The sequence below is a fragment of the Plecotus auritus genome (assembly GCF_963455305.1).
Source record: "Plecotus auritus genome assembly, chromosome: 5".
Lineage (NCBI taxonomy): Eukaryota > Metazoa > Chordata > Mammalia > Chiroptera > Vespertilionidae > Plecotus > Plecotus auritus.
The window spans coordinates 178,227,461-178,243,781 of NC_137776.1; the positions used below are offsets into that span (position 1 = coordinate 178,227,461).

Here is a 16,321-nt window from a genome sequence, read left to right on the forward strand (position 1 = left end):
GTAGGCCTCAGACAGGCCTGGTCACCATCTCCTGACACTGGATTTGGCTGTGTGATAGCAACATTCTTACCGTGAGGTTGACAAGTTCTCTTTAAAGGATTAAAAGCCAGAAATAAGTAGCAATCAGCCTATAAATATAAAAACCCATTTTGTTCCCTATAGCTAATAACAATGAGCCTTTTTGAAGAGCAGATACTTTTCTTACCTTTTTAGCACATGTGACTAATCTACATTCTATTGAAGATAAGGACCCCATTCATGTTCTGAAGCTCTCCCCAGTCATGTGGGCCTTGGAGATAGACGTTGACCAAAGTACACAATCCTCCCAACTCCTGCAGAACCCCACCATGCTTGGGAGGCAGGCCTAGGCTGCTGGCTTGTTAAATTACATATATTTATTCACCCAGACCCAGTCTGGGGAGGTTCTTCCTGAAAGACAAATGCTCTGTAGCCCTTGAAGTATGAGAGACACAATGTACTAGATTTAGAAAGTCAAAGAAATATTGGCACACCATATCCAGTAAAACCCACTGTAGCTTCTGCATTGAAGAGCTTTAATCAAAAAGTATATTGCACCACAAATGACTTTTCTACAGCAGTTTTAGAGAGAATATAATCTCTATTTACAACAGGGAGGGAGAGAGCCAGATCCAATGCTCATATAAAGGGCCATATATATTTATATATATATATTGTCTCTATCACAGAATGTTTATACAAGTAAAAGTGCATTAAATCACTTAGAATAGTTACTCCACTCTTCCTCTTAAAGCTGAAGGAAATTCAATGTGCAGGAGGCAAACCTAATCAGACTGAATCCTCTAAACAAGTCCAGACTTCATGATGGCCCCACATCTACACTTAAACCTGCCGGGAGCGTGGGTGGGGGTGGGACCAGCTCAAGGGCTGGGGAGGCCACAGAGGAGTTAGAAGGACTCCCACAGCTGTGCTGTAGCTGCCTCTGGAGAGCCCTGGACTACTTGGATTTCAGGATTCTCTCCTGGAACAGCCGGTAAAGCTACCTCTTCCTCATCAAAATTACAGAACAGAAGGGACTCCTGTTTTGTGTCCCCAACACGTAAATGGAAAATAACATTCTAAACAGGATAGACATCTTCAGGTAGGTGAATGGGTCACTTGGATGGCAGAGAGCCCGAGGTGGGACAAAGGTGATGCTGCCCTTGCTTGGTACTTCTAGGTCTGTGGAAATGTAGCAGGTTAACTCTGCAAATCCTTGTTTTTCTGTGAGACCTATTTCATATATTTTAACCCTAAGCGTAATTGAGAGACGGAACTTAACAGGATAATAACTGATAATAAATTTTAAAGGAGCTCCAGTTACTAAATTCAGTTTTTTATTTAACCAGTGAAACTTTTATCAAACTAAATCAATAAACAGTTTCCCTTTAGATTTGATATTGTGGCTTATCCAAGGCAAGCATGGTCTCTTTCTTTAGTAATATAAGTTTCTGTCAGTCACTACCAGAGCCATCTGCATGTATCAAGTCCTGTAGCCAGCTGGGGGCTGTCTGGACACCATATATGAATGTAGTGTCATCTTAAATATTTGGGGGTAGGGTGAGGAAGAAAGATGGCAGGCCACCTCCAATGTTTTGGTCAAGGCTGGGGGGAGGGACAGCTGCTGCCTCCTTTGAATACAGCAGACTGTCTTTAACAGTAGAAAACATGTAATTAGCACTTGCTCAGTGTTAAATCCCAGAATCAAGAGCAAAGTAAATGAAACGCCACCACTGCTTCAGAGGGAAGCAGATGCCAGAGAACACTAGTGAAGTCTCAAAGGGACAGGAATCCCAACCTCCGAAATAATTTCCTCTCAATGCTCCAATTTTCCTTTGAGAACACCACTAACTGGGTTTCATAATACAGAAGACATTTTAGCTATAAAAAATAGTTTTAAATGGTTTAGCAGCAACCTATCCAAGACAAGTACATTTATTAAGAAGGCAATTGAGTGTATTTGGATCTTTTTATACATTTGCTTGTTTTCTTCAATAAAGTGAGATACTGTCAGTTGCATAGTCATTGCTCCACACTGGCTTTAGAGTATCTTAAAGATGTACACATCTGAATTTCTAGGTAGTTTGAGAAACAAGGTAAAGTATTTTTGTGAAGGTTAAAAAGCCTCTTCTAACTCATCTGAAGCCAATCATGCTACCAAGGAAGGGGAATTTTTAAAGGCCACCCCCACTGAGTTCGCTGGTTGCAGAAGCAGGTGAGTCTGGCCTACGGGCACCATTTCAAAGGGCTTTTTGTCCAGCATCGTCACTACAGGATGGATTAGTTGCCTCCTCTCTGCCAGATGCTGATAGCTTCAGCTTTAAGTACTAACAAAAGTTAGAAATTTAGGTGCAGGCGTGCTAGCCAGAGCTGGGATTTTAGCAGCACTAGAAATGTGGGTGGTGCCAGGACCCTCCCATTTGTGACTAGAATGACAGGATCCACTGCCTCCTGAGGTTCTTACCAGTCTGCAGGGAAGTGGACCTTAGGTCTTGTAAACAATGTTTAGACGCTTGTACAAAATACTGCAGTTACAGTGATTAAAAACCCACCCAGACTGGTGTGTCAGTGTTCTTTTCACAGAAAGAGTGTCAGCCCACGGAGCTCCATCCTTGGGTAGTTCCATCTAGGACCATGGTATCCGAGGGTTGGAGATGGAGGGCCGGATGCTGCCTTTGGGAGCTGGCTTGGACCCAAACCATGACATCTGTTTGAAACAGAAAAGACTCCTGAGACGAGAATCAGGAATAGGTGCAGAAAGAGCCCTCTCCCACCCCTGGGTGACCCTCCTGCCCTCCATGCATCCTGACTCCGGCTGTGACCAGAGCAGTGAAAATGGTTGTAGTGACCAGTCTGTAGGGCTGAGCCCATTCTAAGTATGGTAGGGAAACAGGAATAAAAACTGAGTTGACAAAACAGGTGAAATTGTAGGTATCTTTTCCTTAAATTTCTTTTCTATTACCTAATGTATGCAGGTTCTTTTAAAATAAATTTTTTCTTTTTTTTTTTTTAAGTCTGGGTGCTGGGCCAGACCTAGGGCTACTGATAAAGTGCTATCAATTGCTTTGGAAAACAAGGTCTGTTGGTCAAGTACAGCAGAGACCTGTGTGCACAAAGCATGTGCTCAGTAAATACTGCCTGAGTCAAGTTCATCCAAAAGCACCTCTGAAGCTGATACCGCAGCTGTGGGCTGCTCTCACCTGCCAGTGCTGGGAACACTAACTACATGTTTTGAAGTTGGACAGCAGGCCAGGGAACCCTACCTTATACTCCAGGGTTTCTTTGAGCATGTTCTCTTCCTCTTGTGAAAAGTTCAGCAACACTGACACAGCTTTTATGAGATGAAAGGCCTGAAACAAAGTAAGTTTTGCTGCCTTGGGTCCAAGTGGTGGTGGTGGTGGTGGTGGTGGTGGTGCTGTGGTGGGAGTTGGGGCTAAATGGCAGCATTTCTGGTTCTGTTCCTGGTGTGTGCTCCCAACAGTGAGCAAAGACCATGCAGAGGTCTGACAGCAATGACAGGTTCTCTTTCTCCCTCCGTCTTTTACTTCGGGGACTGGCACGATGCCCAGGACATCCACAGCAGCTCTGCTCTGCAGAGGATGCAGGAGTGCTGGGCAGATTCAGCTGCCTTGACTCTGGCCTCAGCATCCAAACCACATCCCCTCCCAGGAGCTAGTTCCCTGCTAGGTGCCCCCTGCTTTCTGCTCAATTAGCAAGTCAGCGCCGGCTGGAGAAATGACCAAGGGCCCACACTTAGAGTCAAATTGGAATGTGAAAAAGGAAGAAGTGGACGTGGTGGGAAGCCATGCAGGACTCTGACAAATAGGCCAGGCCCCCGGGTAGAACTCAGTACCCAAATGCAATTCAGAACCCTGTACCTCAGATTCCCGACAGGACATGAATTTTAAAACCACGTGTTTAAGGTACTCGAAGTTGATCTCGCGGGCATCAGGCAGGTCAGCGTTATTTGTGACAGAAGGGGCCATGTTTGGCATCTCAGGGCCAGGCTTCTCCCGGACTTCAAAAAGCTCATTATCGGGTCTGATTTTCTGAAAAACCAAAGAAAAGATGCTACATTGAACTGCTCAAGACAGGTCAGAAAATCACATGGGAGATTCACTTGTCCCACGCTGGGATCACCTGCTGGTCCTCTGCCGCCACCCCCCACCGCTCCCCACTACTGCCCCCCCCGCCCCCCCCCCCCACCGCCTACCCTCCAAGGAGGAATTGCCAGCAGCTGAAGAAAGCTCAGCTCCTCCAGGTGGGTGGACAGTTGAGAGGAGGGAGAAAGGTCCCTGGGGAAGTTCAGACATTTCCTCCGTGTCAGGACACATGCCCTGCGGCAGGGAGCACCTCAGCCAGGGCAGAGGTCCTGCTCTCCTATGTTTGGGCCTGGCACTCTGCCATTCACATGTGGTGCACCCATCACCTCACTAACTTCTCAGACAACATACAGGCTGGAGAAGGAGGGCATATGCCTGAGGTCACACAGCTACTTCATAGAAGCATGTTCAAGCTGGCAGGGCTGCTGTCCCACCAGCCAACATCGCAGAGACCCCTTGCAATCAATGGGAGGGCGAGGGAAGGGAAGCATCATCAAGCAGCAAGGGACCCCAGGGGACCAGAGACCAGAGAGGGAACAGGCAGCAGGGAGGGGAGGGCACTCACCAGTTCCTTCTGCAGCGTCTTTTTGAGTTCCAGCATCCTCTGCTGCATCTGCTTTATGGCCTGAGACAAATCCCCCACCCCAGCCAAAAGCCACTCAGTAAATGCACATTTCATCATCGTTAAGGGGAAGGACAACAGAACAGACAGATGCTCTTGGGTCCCCATAAACCTGTTAGAAGTCCCTGCTTTGTCTCCTGAGAGGCTTGTGCTGTCACACCTGTACACCTGTGTATGCTGCCATGGTCTCTTTTCCTTACATGGAGCTGCCTGCACATATTTGCTGTTCTTTAAAAAATGTTTTTATTGATTTTTAGAGAGAGAAGGATAGAGAGATAAAATAATCAATGAGAGAACCATCATCCATCAGCTGCCTCCTGCACACCCTCTACTAGGGATCAAGCTCACAACCCAGCATGTGCCCTGACTGGGAACTGGTGACCTCTTAGTTCCTGGGGTGATGCTCAACCACTGAGCCACAACAGCTGGGCCACATATTGGCTTCTGAAGCCTGACAGTGGCCACCAAAGTCACCATCTACCCCTCTGCAGAGCACCCAACATCCCAGTGGGGACAGGTCAGAGGTCAGGACAGTCCTAGGCGTTTTGCCTCAGGGCTGCTCCCAGTGCCTGCCTCCCTAAGTAGCACAGCTAGAACCCTCTGTACAGTCTATTTCGTCCTCCAGAATCATATGTATGTGCTATGATTTCCCAATCAGGCCACAATTCACGGTTCTCGTCATCATCATTGCTCTCCTGGAATACCATAATTTGAAATGCTTATTTTGAACAGTGTAAAAGGTCATGTTTTTTTCTGCACAATCCACCAACATTGGGTTATTTTTTAAAAATTTACTTTTATTGTTGAAAGTATTACAGATGACCTCCTTTGGGTCCACATGACCCCCCTCCACCTGCACCCTCCCCCTCAGGCCTTCACCACACCACTGCCTGTGTCCTTGAATTATGCACGTAAGTTCTTTGGTTAATCTCCCCCCCATCCCCACCTTCCCTCTGAGATTCTTCAGTCTGTTCCAACCTTCTCTGTCTCTGGATCCATTTGGTTCATCAGTTTATTTTGTTCATTAGATTCCACATATGAGTGAGATCATGTGATACTTGGCTTATTTCACTTAGCATACTCCTCCTCAGGTCCCTCCATGCTGTCTCAAAGAGTAAGAGATCCTTCTTTTTTTACAGCTGCACAGTATTCCATGGTGTAAATTTACTTAATTTTTTTAGTGAGTTTAATTAGCATTATAACCTTACATGTATTTGGGGTGGGGGGGGGTTAATCCTCACCTGAGGATATTTTTCCTTCTTCCTTTTTTTTTTTTTTTTTTTTTTTTAAGGAGAGAGTGGAAGGGAGGGGGAGAGACAGAGAGAGAAAAAACATCGATATAAGAGAGATTCATCGACTGGTTGCCTCCTTTACATGCCCCGACCTGGGGCCGGGGATTGAGCCTGCAACCAAGGTACATGCCCTTGACTGGAATCCAATCTGAGACTCTTCAATCCTCAGGCCGATGCTCTATCCACTGAGCCAAATTGGCCAGGGCCTTAAGTGTAATTTATTACTCATTCCATTTATCACTAGAAAGGCTGAACTATGTTCCCAATGAAAAAATTTACTATATAAGCAGCAGTACAGGAAAAAATTTTAAATAAAAATTTCTCCAAAGTCTCACAACTGTAACACATCACAATGAGATTTTCTTGTGGATTTCTAGTCCATGTCACTCTTGCATTGAGTAGCTACAATTTTGAATAGTATTTTTCATTTATCAGAGTTTTCACAGCTTCCTACAGTTTTCCTAATTAAACTTTCAATGTGACAATAACTCTAGGGGATTCCCATGTCTTACTGTGTAGCTGAGTTTTCTTTTTTTTTTTTTTTTTTTTTTTTTAAATATATTTTATTGATATTTTACAGAGAGAAAGAGAGAGGGATAGAGAGCTAGAAACATCGATGAGAGAGAGACATCGATCAGCTGCCTCCTGCACGCCCCCCACTGGGGATGTGCCCGCAACCCAGGCACATGCCCTTGACCGGAATCGAACCTGGGACCCTTGAGTCCGCAGGCCGACGCTCTATCCACTGAGCCAAACCGGTTTCGGCAAGTTTTCTTTTTTTTAATAAATTTTTATTTATTGATTTTCTTTTAAGAGAGAGAAAGAGAAAGAAACATTGATTTGTAGTTCCACTTATCTGTGCATTCATTGGTTGCTTCTTGTATATGCCCTGACCAGAGACCAAACCCACAACCTTGGCATATCGGATGAAACTTTAACCAACTGAACTACCCGGCCAAGGCTTGAGTTTCCATTTTTAAACAAAGCTGTACTATGCTTTGTTTTCTCAAGACAGGTTTCCCCGCAGTCTCTCTAGAGCAGTGGTTCTCAACCTTCCTAATGCCGCGACCCTTTAATACAGTTCCTCATGTTGTGGTGACCCCCAACCATAAAATTATTTTCGTTGCTACTTCATAACTGTAACGTTGCTACTGTTATGAATCGTAATGTAAATATCTGTGTTTTCCAATGGTCTTAGGCGACCCTGCTAGCGGTTCTCAACCTGTGGGTCATGACCCACAGGTTGAGAACCGCTGCTGTAGAGCCTAAGACCATCAGGAAACACAGATATTTACATTACGATTCATTAACAGTAACAAAATTACAGTTACGAAGTAGCAACGGAAATAATTTTATGGTTGGGGGTCACCACAACATGAGGAACTGTATTAAAGGGTCGCGGCATTAGGAAGGTTGAGAACCACTGCTCTAGAGGAAGGAGAGGATTGGGTGAGAGGATCCTGAGAATCTTGTCAAGTACATTAAACTGCCCCCACCACACTCCACTTAATAAAATGGTAATGGGCTGTTTCAATTTGTATGCTCTTGGTTGACCATGAGACTGGACAATACTCCAAAAGTACATTTGCTATTTTATGTTACTTGATTTTCTAGGATTTTGGCTCATTCATTAATTTATCCAACAAATACTGAGTACCTACTATGGGCTGTCCTAGAGGCTGGGGAAATAGCAATCAACAAACAAAAATATGTCTGCCCTCAGGAGGGGAAAGTGTCAAAACCAAATATAAAGGCTATCAGAAGGCATGGAGAAAAAGAGCATGGTGAGGGGCTAGGCAATTCTGGTGGTTAGGGCTCACAGGGACAGCTGGGAGGCCTCACTGACAAAATGGTACCATGAAGGAAGTGAAGGTAAATGGAAGAAGAATCTTCCAGAAAGAAGGTTCAGCGAGTGCAAAGGCCCTGATGTTGCTTGGTAGTCACAGCGGGCAAGGCCCATGGGCCTGAGGGGTGTGGGGATAGCAGCGGGGGCCGGTGAAAAGGGTAACGGGCAGGGCTTTGGGGGCCACTGCGAGGACTTAGCTTTTATAGAGAGAAGGACAGTCATGTCATCAGGGGGCTGGGACAGAGGGGTGACAGGGAGACAGGCTAGCAGCCCAACACCATCTAGAGAAGGATGGCAGCAGTGGTGGGGCTGAGAAGCAGCTGGTACAATATCAAGGGAGATCCAAAAGGATTTGCTAATGTTTGGATGTCGAGGGTGACACCAAGATTTTGCCATTTACTGAGGTAGGAAAGATGGCAATAGATGCAAGGGAGCATGGACATCTGAAGTTTGGATTTGGGTGTTTTAAGCTTCAGATGCCTTTTAGATACAGAGCAAATCAGTACAGGCGTCTAGAGTTCATGGGAGCTGTCCGGGTTGAGATATGGATGTGGGAGCCGGCAGCGTGTAGTTTGGGTGAGATCACAAGGGGGTGAGTACAATTTAGAGAAGGTCTGAGGGCTGGACCCTGGGGCACACACTGTTTGTGCACTTTTCTGTGTCTATTTTATATTTCACAGAAAAAGATTAAATGTGAATGTGGGGGGAAGAGAGGGAGGGGAAAGGGAGGGATAGGGAGGGGAAGGAAAATGAATACTTTTTCCTTTGTTAAAGATCTAAAAAAAAAAAGACACACACAGAATCACACAATTTGGTGGCAGAATTTCAGGCCAGAGCATAGTCCACACACTGAACTGCGCAGGGCACTTTAAAAACCAGGATCAAAGGAGACCTGCATTTACAGTTGCAGAGGCCTGCTGGGGAGGGTGGAATCATGACACTGAATTAGCCTCTACCAAATACCAGGAATTTTACAGGACAGCTCACTTTCATGTCACCCTCAAAGGCAGATCTCACTGCTATCACTTTACAGCTGTAGAAAGGAAGGCCACAGGAGAGGTGAGAACAGGGGTCTAACAGGACAAAACTGGTGACAGCAGAGGAGGCTGGGAACACCTAGATCTGCTGCTGCTCAAGCGCTGATCCTCTGGACATTGTCTCACATGGGAGGCAGGGGAGGAGACTGGGGGTGTGAAAGGAAGACAAAAATGCAGAGGAAAACCAGGAAAGAATATCTCCCCAGGAGGTGCCCGAGGAGCATCAGCAAAACTCTCAGAAGGGACTGAGTAGTTCCAGGCACAAGGACAGGGAAGGGCAGAGATATACAGAGCCGAGGTAAAGAGCACCCTTACCTTATTTCTCTCTAGAAGTTGCTGCTCCAAGTCCTGTTTTTCCTTCTGTAGCTGCTCTAGGTCCATGGCTCCCACCTCACCATTTGGTATCCCCTCTGCAGGCGGAAGCTGGTATGCAGGCTCCCGCACAGCCCTCGACCTTGAGGTTACCTACAGGGTGGGGCAGCAAATTGAGAGCCAGGACAGGGGTCAAGCTAAGCCACAGGTCCATGGGGGAGGGAGGGAGGAGGAGATCGGGACAGGGGCCAGACTCGTTCCAAAGGTGTGGACTGCTGTGCTCTAACTGCCAAGAACCAGACAGACTACAACGGGCCCGGCCAACGCCTTCCAGAGGGACAATCCACTTTCCACGCAGCCAGTCTGCCTGGAAGGGAAGGGCTTTAACACCTGACCGCTGACAGGCTCCTCAAGACTCACAACCTCCAAGTCAGTTAAGCGGCCCCACCTTAAGGAAAGCTAAGGCATCCCTAAGCTAGTGAACCCAGCAAGCTTCCTTTGCCGCCCCCTACTGGCAGACTGCAGCTTTGCCCTGTGGCTGGCTGCCACTACACCATGGCCTGGCGGGCTGGCATGGAACTTACCTGGAGCTCGCTGACTGAGAGTGCCAACCCCTGCTCCTGGCCTGGCAGCCTCAGCAGGTCCTCCCGCCCAGCGGCTGCCTCGGGTTCCTCTGCCCTTAGGTTTCTCAGGGCCTGCAGCTCACTGCGCAGCTGGTGTGCCTGCAGCAGGGCAGCGTCATGACCTAGGCCGGGCAGAGGGGAGGGGAGCCCAGTGACTCTGTGCTGCTTCATGCCTGGGCCACCTCAGGGTGGGGGTGCTGGGCAGGAACAGGGCAGACCCCTCACCTTTCTTCAGCTGGAAAATCTCCTGCTCTTTCTGGAGAATCGCAGCCGTGCTTTCCTGCAGACTCTGCTCCTTTTCTTCTACTATGGATGTCAGGTTAGCAGCCTTGGAGGAAAAAACCGTGCTGAGAAGGCTGGCAGCAGTGACCCCATCTCCTCCAAGGATTCGCTCCTTTTCCACTGCCCAGGCCTCTGGAGAATCCCTCCCTGAAGTCCACAGCCTAGAACACGCCCCAAGCTCACCTTTGCTCCTAGAACCATGCACACACCAATTCTCCTTGGCAGGGGCCCTGCAGATGGGCACTCGCCCTCACTGCCTCTCTGGCGTGCACTGGGCCACCCAGAGATGTGGCCATTCTGCTCAGCCTTCCAACAAGCTGGTTGTAAGCATAACTTCTAGGTCCCCTGTGCCTGTGACATGCGTGGCATTTGCTATACACGACCTCGTTATGATATCCTGGAAGGTGCAATTATCCTTGAGTCGTTTCAAAGGCAACTCTGAGACTTTTCGAACTTACCCAAGGCCTAGAGCCGCTGACTTTGTCTTCAAAGGAAGGTTCTTTCCACCCTCCCTTCTGAGAGCTCACTGGGATGTGGCCCACCTCACAGAATTAGAGCCCTGTTTGTGCCTGGGCATGGGCCCTTCCAGGGTGATGTTTATAACAATAACTGACCATCACAAATCCAAAAGGCCATCCCTGTGGGGTGGAGGTTTCTTTATAACATTTTCCTCCCACTTTTCTAGAGACTTCCAGGGAATCACACAGCTGCCAGCATTCCTGAGACCTGGGCCACACCCTGCTCTGGACAGATGGGGAGGTAGGCTGGCCTGAGGTGAAGGCATGACCCTTCAGCCTACCTGCTGCTGAAACTCTTCCCTCTGCTTCCGCACCTCCTCCAGGGCTTGAGCCATTGCCACACTCACAATTTCTCTTTGGCTCCATTCTTCCTATAATACAGAAAATGGGTCGAGGTAGAGGCCAATAACGCAGCGCTTATTTTTTTAGCTCTTACTTCACATGCAGCCCACAGAGGGAGTATTGTCTTGCAGTGCTAGACTAACATTGTTCCTGCTTCCCAAGGTTCTCAGGCTGCCCTCACACTGCAGTGCCTTCTGTATCCCTCTGAGAACTGCCCTGGGGACAACCCAGCAGCCTCTCTGGAAACTAGCACCACGTAAGCACAGCAGTCAGACCCAAGCCAAGGCTGGGGGACCTAGGATTAGAAGAGCTGGTCTAGTGAAATTAACACAGAACACAAAGAGAGACTTGGGCTCATGTGAATGGTATAGTGCACCGGAACAATTCGGTTACAGAAAAAATAATAAACAATTACTGAATTTTAATAGGGCAAAATGTCACAGGTTCACCAAACCTACCCATTTTATTGGAGAGAAAACAGAGGCTCTAAGAGGTTAAGAAATCTGCTCAAGCCAGCACCTGTCTGAGCTCAGAGCCAAGCCTTTGGATGCTAGACTCCAGCACCTACAGTAACTTCTACCCCGAGCAAGGCTACCTCACTGGCCTTTCCTCAAAGTGCAGGGATTATCTCCTGACAAACACATCAGTCCTCTTCCCTGAGACATGCCATGCGTACCCATCAACCCCCAGATGAATACTATGACTGCTCAGTTGCCCACATTACTGGTCAGAGAGGTCTGCTGTTTCTACCTACCTAGAATCAGCCCCCTTTGTTTGGATAAGAGCCTCATTGTTGCTATTCCCCACTCCCACCCAGCAATTCCGTATGGTTCTGGTAGGAATGCTAATAACGATGCCCCCACTTTGCGGCTACAAGGTAAGCATGTGATTCAGGCCTGGCCAATAGTACCTCATTCCTTTGGCCAAATCAGTCTGTCCACAGATGAATCAATCAGAATCCCTTTTTATATCAGAATCCTTTTTATATTAAGGTGAAGCTGGGGAGAGGCCCTCTTGCCCCTGCGGCTGCTAAGCTGGAATGTTACCAGCTTGGAGTGGCTGTGGTGACATTTCCTGATCTGTAGGATTCAGTCTACATCATGGAGAAAAGCAAGGACAAGAGTTGGACGACCCCCAAGGCAAGAGACAGCATGGAATAGGAGAGAAGAACCCGAGGCCCCCAGATTCCAGTCAGACAAGTCTTTCTGGTTCTGTGAGCTACTCAAGTCCTCCTACAAAATTCCCTTCCCACTCCAGCCAATACAAGTGGGTTAATGGAGGAAGATGACAGTCTTGTGGCCAGTGGCATTCTGGATCCGACTGTGGAGTTGTCGGAATTGACCTTCTGTGAGTCCACTTCTAGTAGTCAAGGAAAATTGGTGCCTGAGCTCAAAAGGCTGATGGTGGGACCCTAAACTACCCCTCACTGGGGACGCTCTGTTGATACAGGAGGAGCAAAAGGTCTCAGGCTGGTGGAGCTGTGAAACCCTGGCCTGTGGGCCCAGAAGGGAAGGGGATACAAATGTCAGGCCTCTGCAGCAGCCTTTCTGGGGAAGTTCAGGAGACGCTAGGATCTCTATGTCTAAGAGGACAGGACACAGACTGTGCAGACTGTGAGCGAGAAGACAGGGAAGCAGGGCAGGGAGCAGGGACTCGGCACCTTCGTGCCAGGAACTGCACTGAGCACTTTCCAGCCATGGTCATGCTTGATCCTCAGGGTGATCCTCTGGAGGTCACAGGTTTAAACAAACAAACAAAAAAACTGAATTCCCCCAAGAATCAGCTAGTGGAGGGCTAGGCTGGCACACAGAACTGAGCCAACATGGCTCTAAATCTGTGCTGTTGCCACAGACACTTGCGCCTCAGGACCATGGGATTCGCGGCTGATTGGCACAGCTCGCGTTTGCTGAGGAGCCACCAGGCCACCACATGTGCAGCTCTCTGCACCTGGGAATGACTTCCCTGCGAGGCTCAGGGAACAGTTGTTTTTTTGTGTGTTTTTTAAAAATTATATTTTATTGATTTTTTACAGAGAGGAAGGGAGAGGGATACAGAGTTAGAAACATTGATGAGAGAGAAACATCGATCAGCTGCCTCCTGCACACCTCCTACTGGGGATGTGCCCGCAACCAAGGTACATGCCCCTGACTGGAATTGAACCTGGGACTTTTCAGTCGGCAGGCCGATGCTCTATCCTCTGAGTCAAACTGGTTAGGGCGGGAATAGTTGTTTTGAAAAATACAAACAATTCCACATACCAGTATGTGTGCACCTAAAAAGAGTGCTTAAAAAAACTTGAAGCAAAGATCGACAGAAGTAAAAGGAGAAGAGACAAATGCATGATCACAATGGAAGATTTAGCACACCCCTCTCAGTACTAATGGAACAAGCAGACAAAATAAAAAAATAAGAAAACAGATTTGAACACTACCAACTTGATCTAATTAGCACTTACAGAATATTCTTCCTAACAGTAGCAGAAATATATTTTCAAATGCACTGAAATATTTACCAAGATAGACTATAGGCTGTGTCTTAAAACAAGTCTAAAAAAATATCAGAATGAAATCATTTAGGGTATTACCTGACTATAATGGTATTAAACTAGAAATCCAAGACATTGAGAAAATTCCCCAAACATCTGGAAATTAACCACACTTCTAAACAGCCCATGTGCTGGCTTTTAAGTTACTGCTCTCAGCCCACACCCGCCCTTCTCTATTCTGCTTTGTGATGCTGCACCTGGGACTCTGCAAACCACTTTTTGCACATCCAGCTGGCTCCATATTAATCTCTGCCAAGAGGGGGAAGCTGGAGGGAGACTGGAAGGCAGGAGGAGGGAGAAAAAGGCTTGCTCCTTCCCATCAACTTTGCTTCCAACACTTGGGGCTGAATTCATTCACTGCCCTCCCCCCCAACACACACACGTGCCACTGTACAGCATCCCCCAACCGGAGGCCTGAGTCAGACCTGTGGGGTTCCTTGTCTTAATTCCTAAATTTAATAATTCCAACTTCTTCCCTTAATTCCCTAGCCCTGGGTTGGAAGCTGCTTCCTTCAGTTGCTACCTTTGAGATACCTTTTAACTGTTTCAGTGCTGGATTAAAAACTTTACATTAGAAAGTAAACTCGCATTCAAATAACTGGGGTGGTTCTCCTCTCTGCTGACTGGACCATAAGACACACCGTCGGTCAGATTTTCTGTTTCTTCTCATATACATATTTGCAATAATCATTGTTCTTCATTCTTTCTTACCTCCTCACATCCTCCATACGTCCATCTAGAATTTTCTTTCACTTGAAAGGTGCTCTTTAGTACTTCCTTAGGTGCAAGTCTGTTGGTGACTAATTCTTTGTTTTTGTTTTATTGGTTTTCTTTAATTCTACTACCAGGCTGTGTCAGTGTATGGATTTTAAAATTTATCTTGTTTGGATTGAATGGTTCTTACACCTGTACCTGTGACTTACAGTTTTCATCAGTTTGGAAAATTCTCAGCCATTAGCTCTTCAATAATGGCTCCTGACTCCTTTGGTTCATTGCCTTCCAGGCCCCCAATAACACATGCTGGAACACCTCCTGTGTGTCTTTTACCATTTCTTTTCTGTATTTCCTTCTGTCCTTTCTTTTCACTAATTCTCTCGTTAGTTCTAATCTATTAAACTCATTCATTGTTTTTTAAAACAGCTTTATTGACGTATAACTAACGAATAGAATATATTTAAAGTGTGCAATATGAAGAATTATGGTGAAAGCATCACCACAATAAAAATACCGAAAATATCCATCACCTCAAACGTTTCCTCATGCCCTTTTATAATTGACTGCATTCTTAGTTTCAGCTATTGCATTTTTCAGTTCTAAAATTCTAATCTGATTTATTTTCAAAATTTCTCTTTTAATAATAAAAGTTTCCAGCCGAAACCAGTTTGGCTCAGTGGATAGAGCGTCGGCCTGCGGACTGAAGGGTCCCGGGTTCGATTCCAGTCAAGGGCATGTACCTTGGTTGCGGGCACATCCCCAGTGGGAGGTGTGCAGGAGGCAGCTGATCGATGTTTCTCTCTCATCGATGTTTCTAGCTCTCTATCCCTCTCCCTTCCTCTCTGTAAAATATCAATAAAACATATTAAAAAAAAAAAGTTTCCAAATCTCTGCTGAAATTTTGTCTTTTATGACAAAATTTATGAGCACAATAATGTCTGAGCCTCCTCGCAGGTCTTCCTGCTTCTGCACTTGCTTCCTTACAAACCATTCTCCACAGAGTCAGAGTTATCCTTTTAAAACAAAACTCACATCTCTGCTCTGCTCAGAGCCTCACGGCTTCCCTGCCCACTTCTCCCCTGCTGTCCCCCGCCCACCAAGCAGCACCCACACCCACCTTTATGCTGTTCTCTGAACAAAATAAGCTTTTTTCTGCCTCAGTGCCTTTCTATTTGCTATTTCTTTTGTCTGGAATATTCCTTCCCCAAACATTCACATTGCTGGCCCCTTCTCATTATTCAGAGCTTTTGTTCAAATATCACTGAAGCTGCCCAGGCCTCCATAGCTAAAACCCTCTCCTCCCTGCTCTGTCCTTCACCCTGCTTTCTTATCGTCAGAGCATTTATGACTATTTATCACTTGTTTACTGTTTCTAGTTACAAGCTCCACCAGGGGACGGGAGGGAGTGTGTGTGTTTGTCTTGCTCATTGCCACATCCCAACACCTACAATGGTGCTTACAGGTACTCAAATGTTTGTTGAAGGAATGCGTAAAAAAAAAATCTGACTCCAAAGTGCAGGCCCTCACATACAGCTCTACTGCAATAGCACCTACAGAACTTAGCAGATACTGTTCCTGAAAGCTGACCCAGTGCAGGCCCTCAGCTATGGATGTTCTCAGAGAAGACCTTGGCTGAGGGATCCACAACATCTTTGGGTCATGACCAAGCTGGGCAAGTACTTCAGTGACCCATCATCAGCTACAGAAAAGGAAGGGAGCCTGGAGGCCTTTGAGAAAGTGGCAGAGTCTCTCTTTCCTCCTCATCCAGTTATGTCCAGGAAACGAAGGGGCAGCCTGATAAAATACCACGTTCTCAGAAGGGGGAGGGTAGCAATCCAGCACACTGTTTCCTCATTTATGTACACGGTGCCCAATGCAAACCAACCAGGTCCTGTGACCTTCTGAAGCCTTGCTCTGCTAGTCTCACTGGAAGTCACTAACAGTGGTGCTCTGACAGTGGTTTTCCAGGCAGCTCTTGATGACACAGAGGAAGGGCTGGGCCTTGTGGTGGAGTGAAAAGTCAGACCAGCCCCACCTCTCAATAACTATGGAACTTGGGCAAATGAC

General features: G+C 46.9%; 1 protein-coding gene across 3 annotated transcripts in view; it reads right to left on the reverse strand.

Annotated features, from left to right (window-relative positions):
* Window positions 1-537: 537 nt before the first annotated feature.
* Window positions 538-16,321, reverse strand: part of GOLGA1 (golgin A1) — a 41,764-nt gene continuing 25,980 nt past the window's right edge. For all 3 annotated transcript variants that reach the window (XM_080669656.1, XM_080669657.1, XM_080669658.1), the window contains 8 exons: window positions 10,935-11,024; window positions 10,079-10,181; window positions 9,815-9,975; window positions 9,234-9,383; window positions 4,687-4,746; window positions 3,897-4,067; window positions 3,282-3,368; window positions 538-2,725 (listed from right to left, as the gene is read on the reverse strand). In XM_080669656.1, the coding sequence (XP_080525782.1) occupies window positions 2,645-2,725; window positions 3,282-3,368; window positions 3,897-4,067; window positions 4,687-4,746; window positions 9,234-9,383; window positions 9,815-9,975; window positions 10,079-10,181; window positions 10,935-11,024 (903 nt within the window). In that variant the 3' untranslated portion in view covers window positions 538-2,644. The remainder of the gene's footprint in view (window positions 2,726-3,281; window positions 3,369-3,896; window positions 4,068-4,686; window positions 4,747-9,233; window positions 9,384-9,814; window positions 9,976-10,078; window positions 10,182-10,934; window positions 11,025-16,321) is intronic.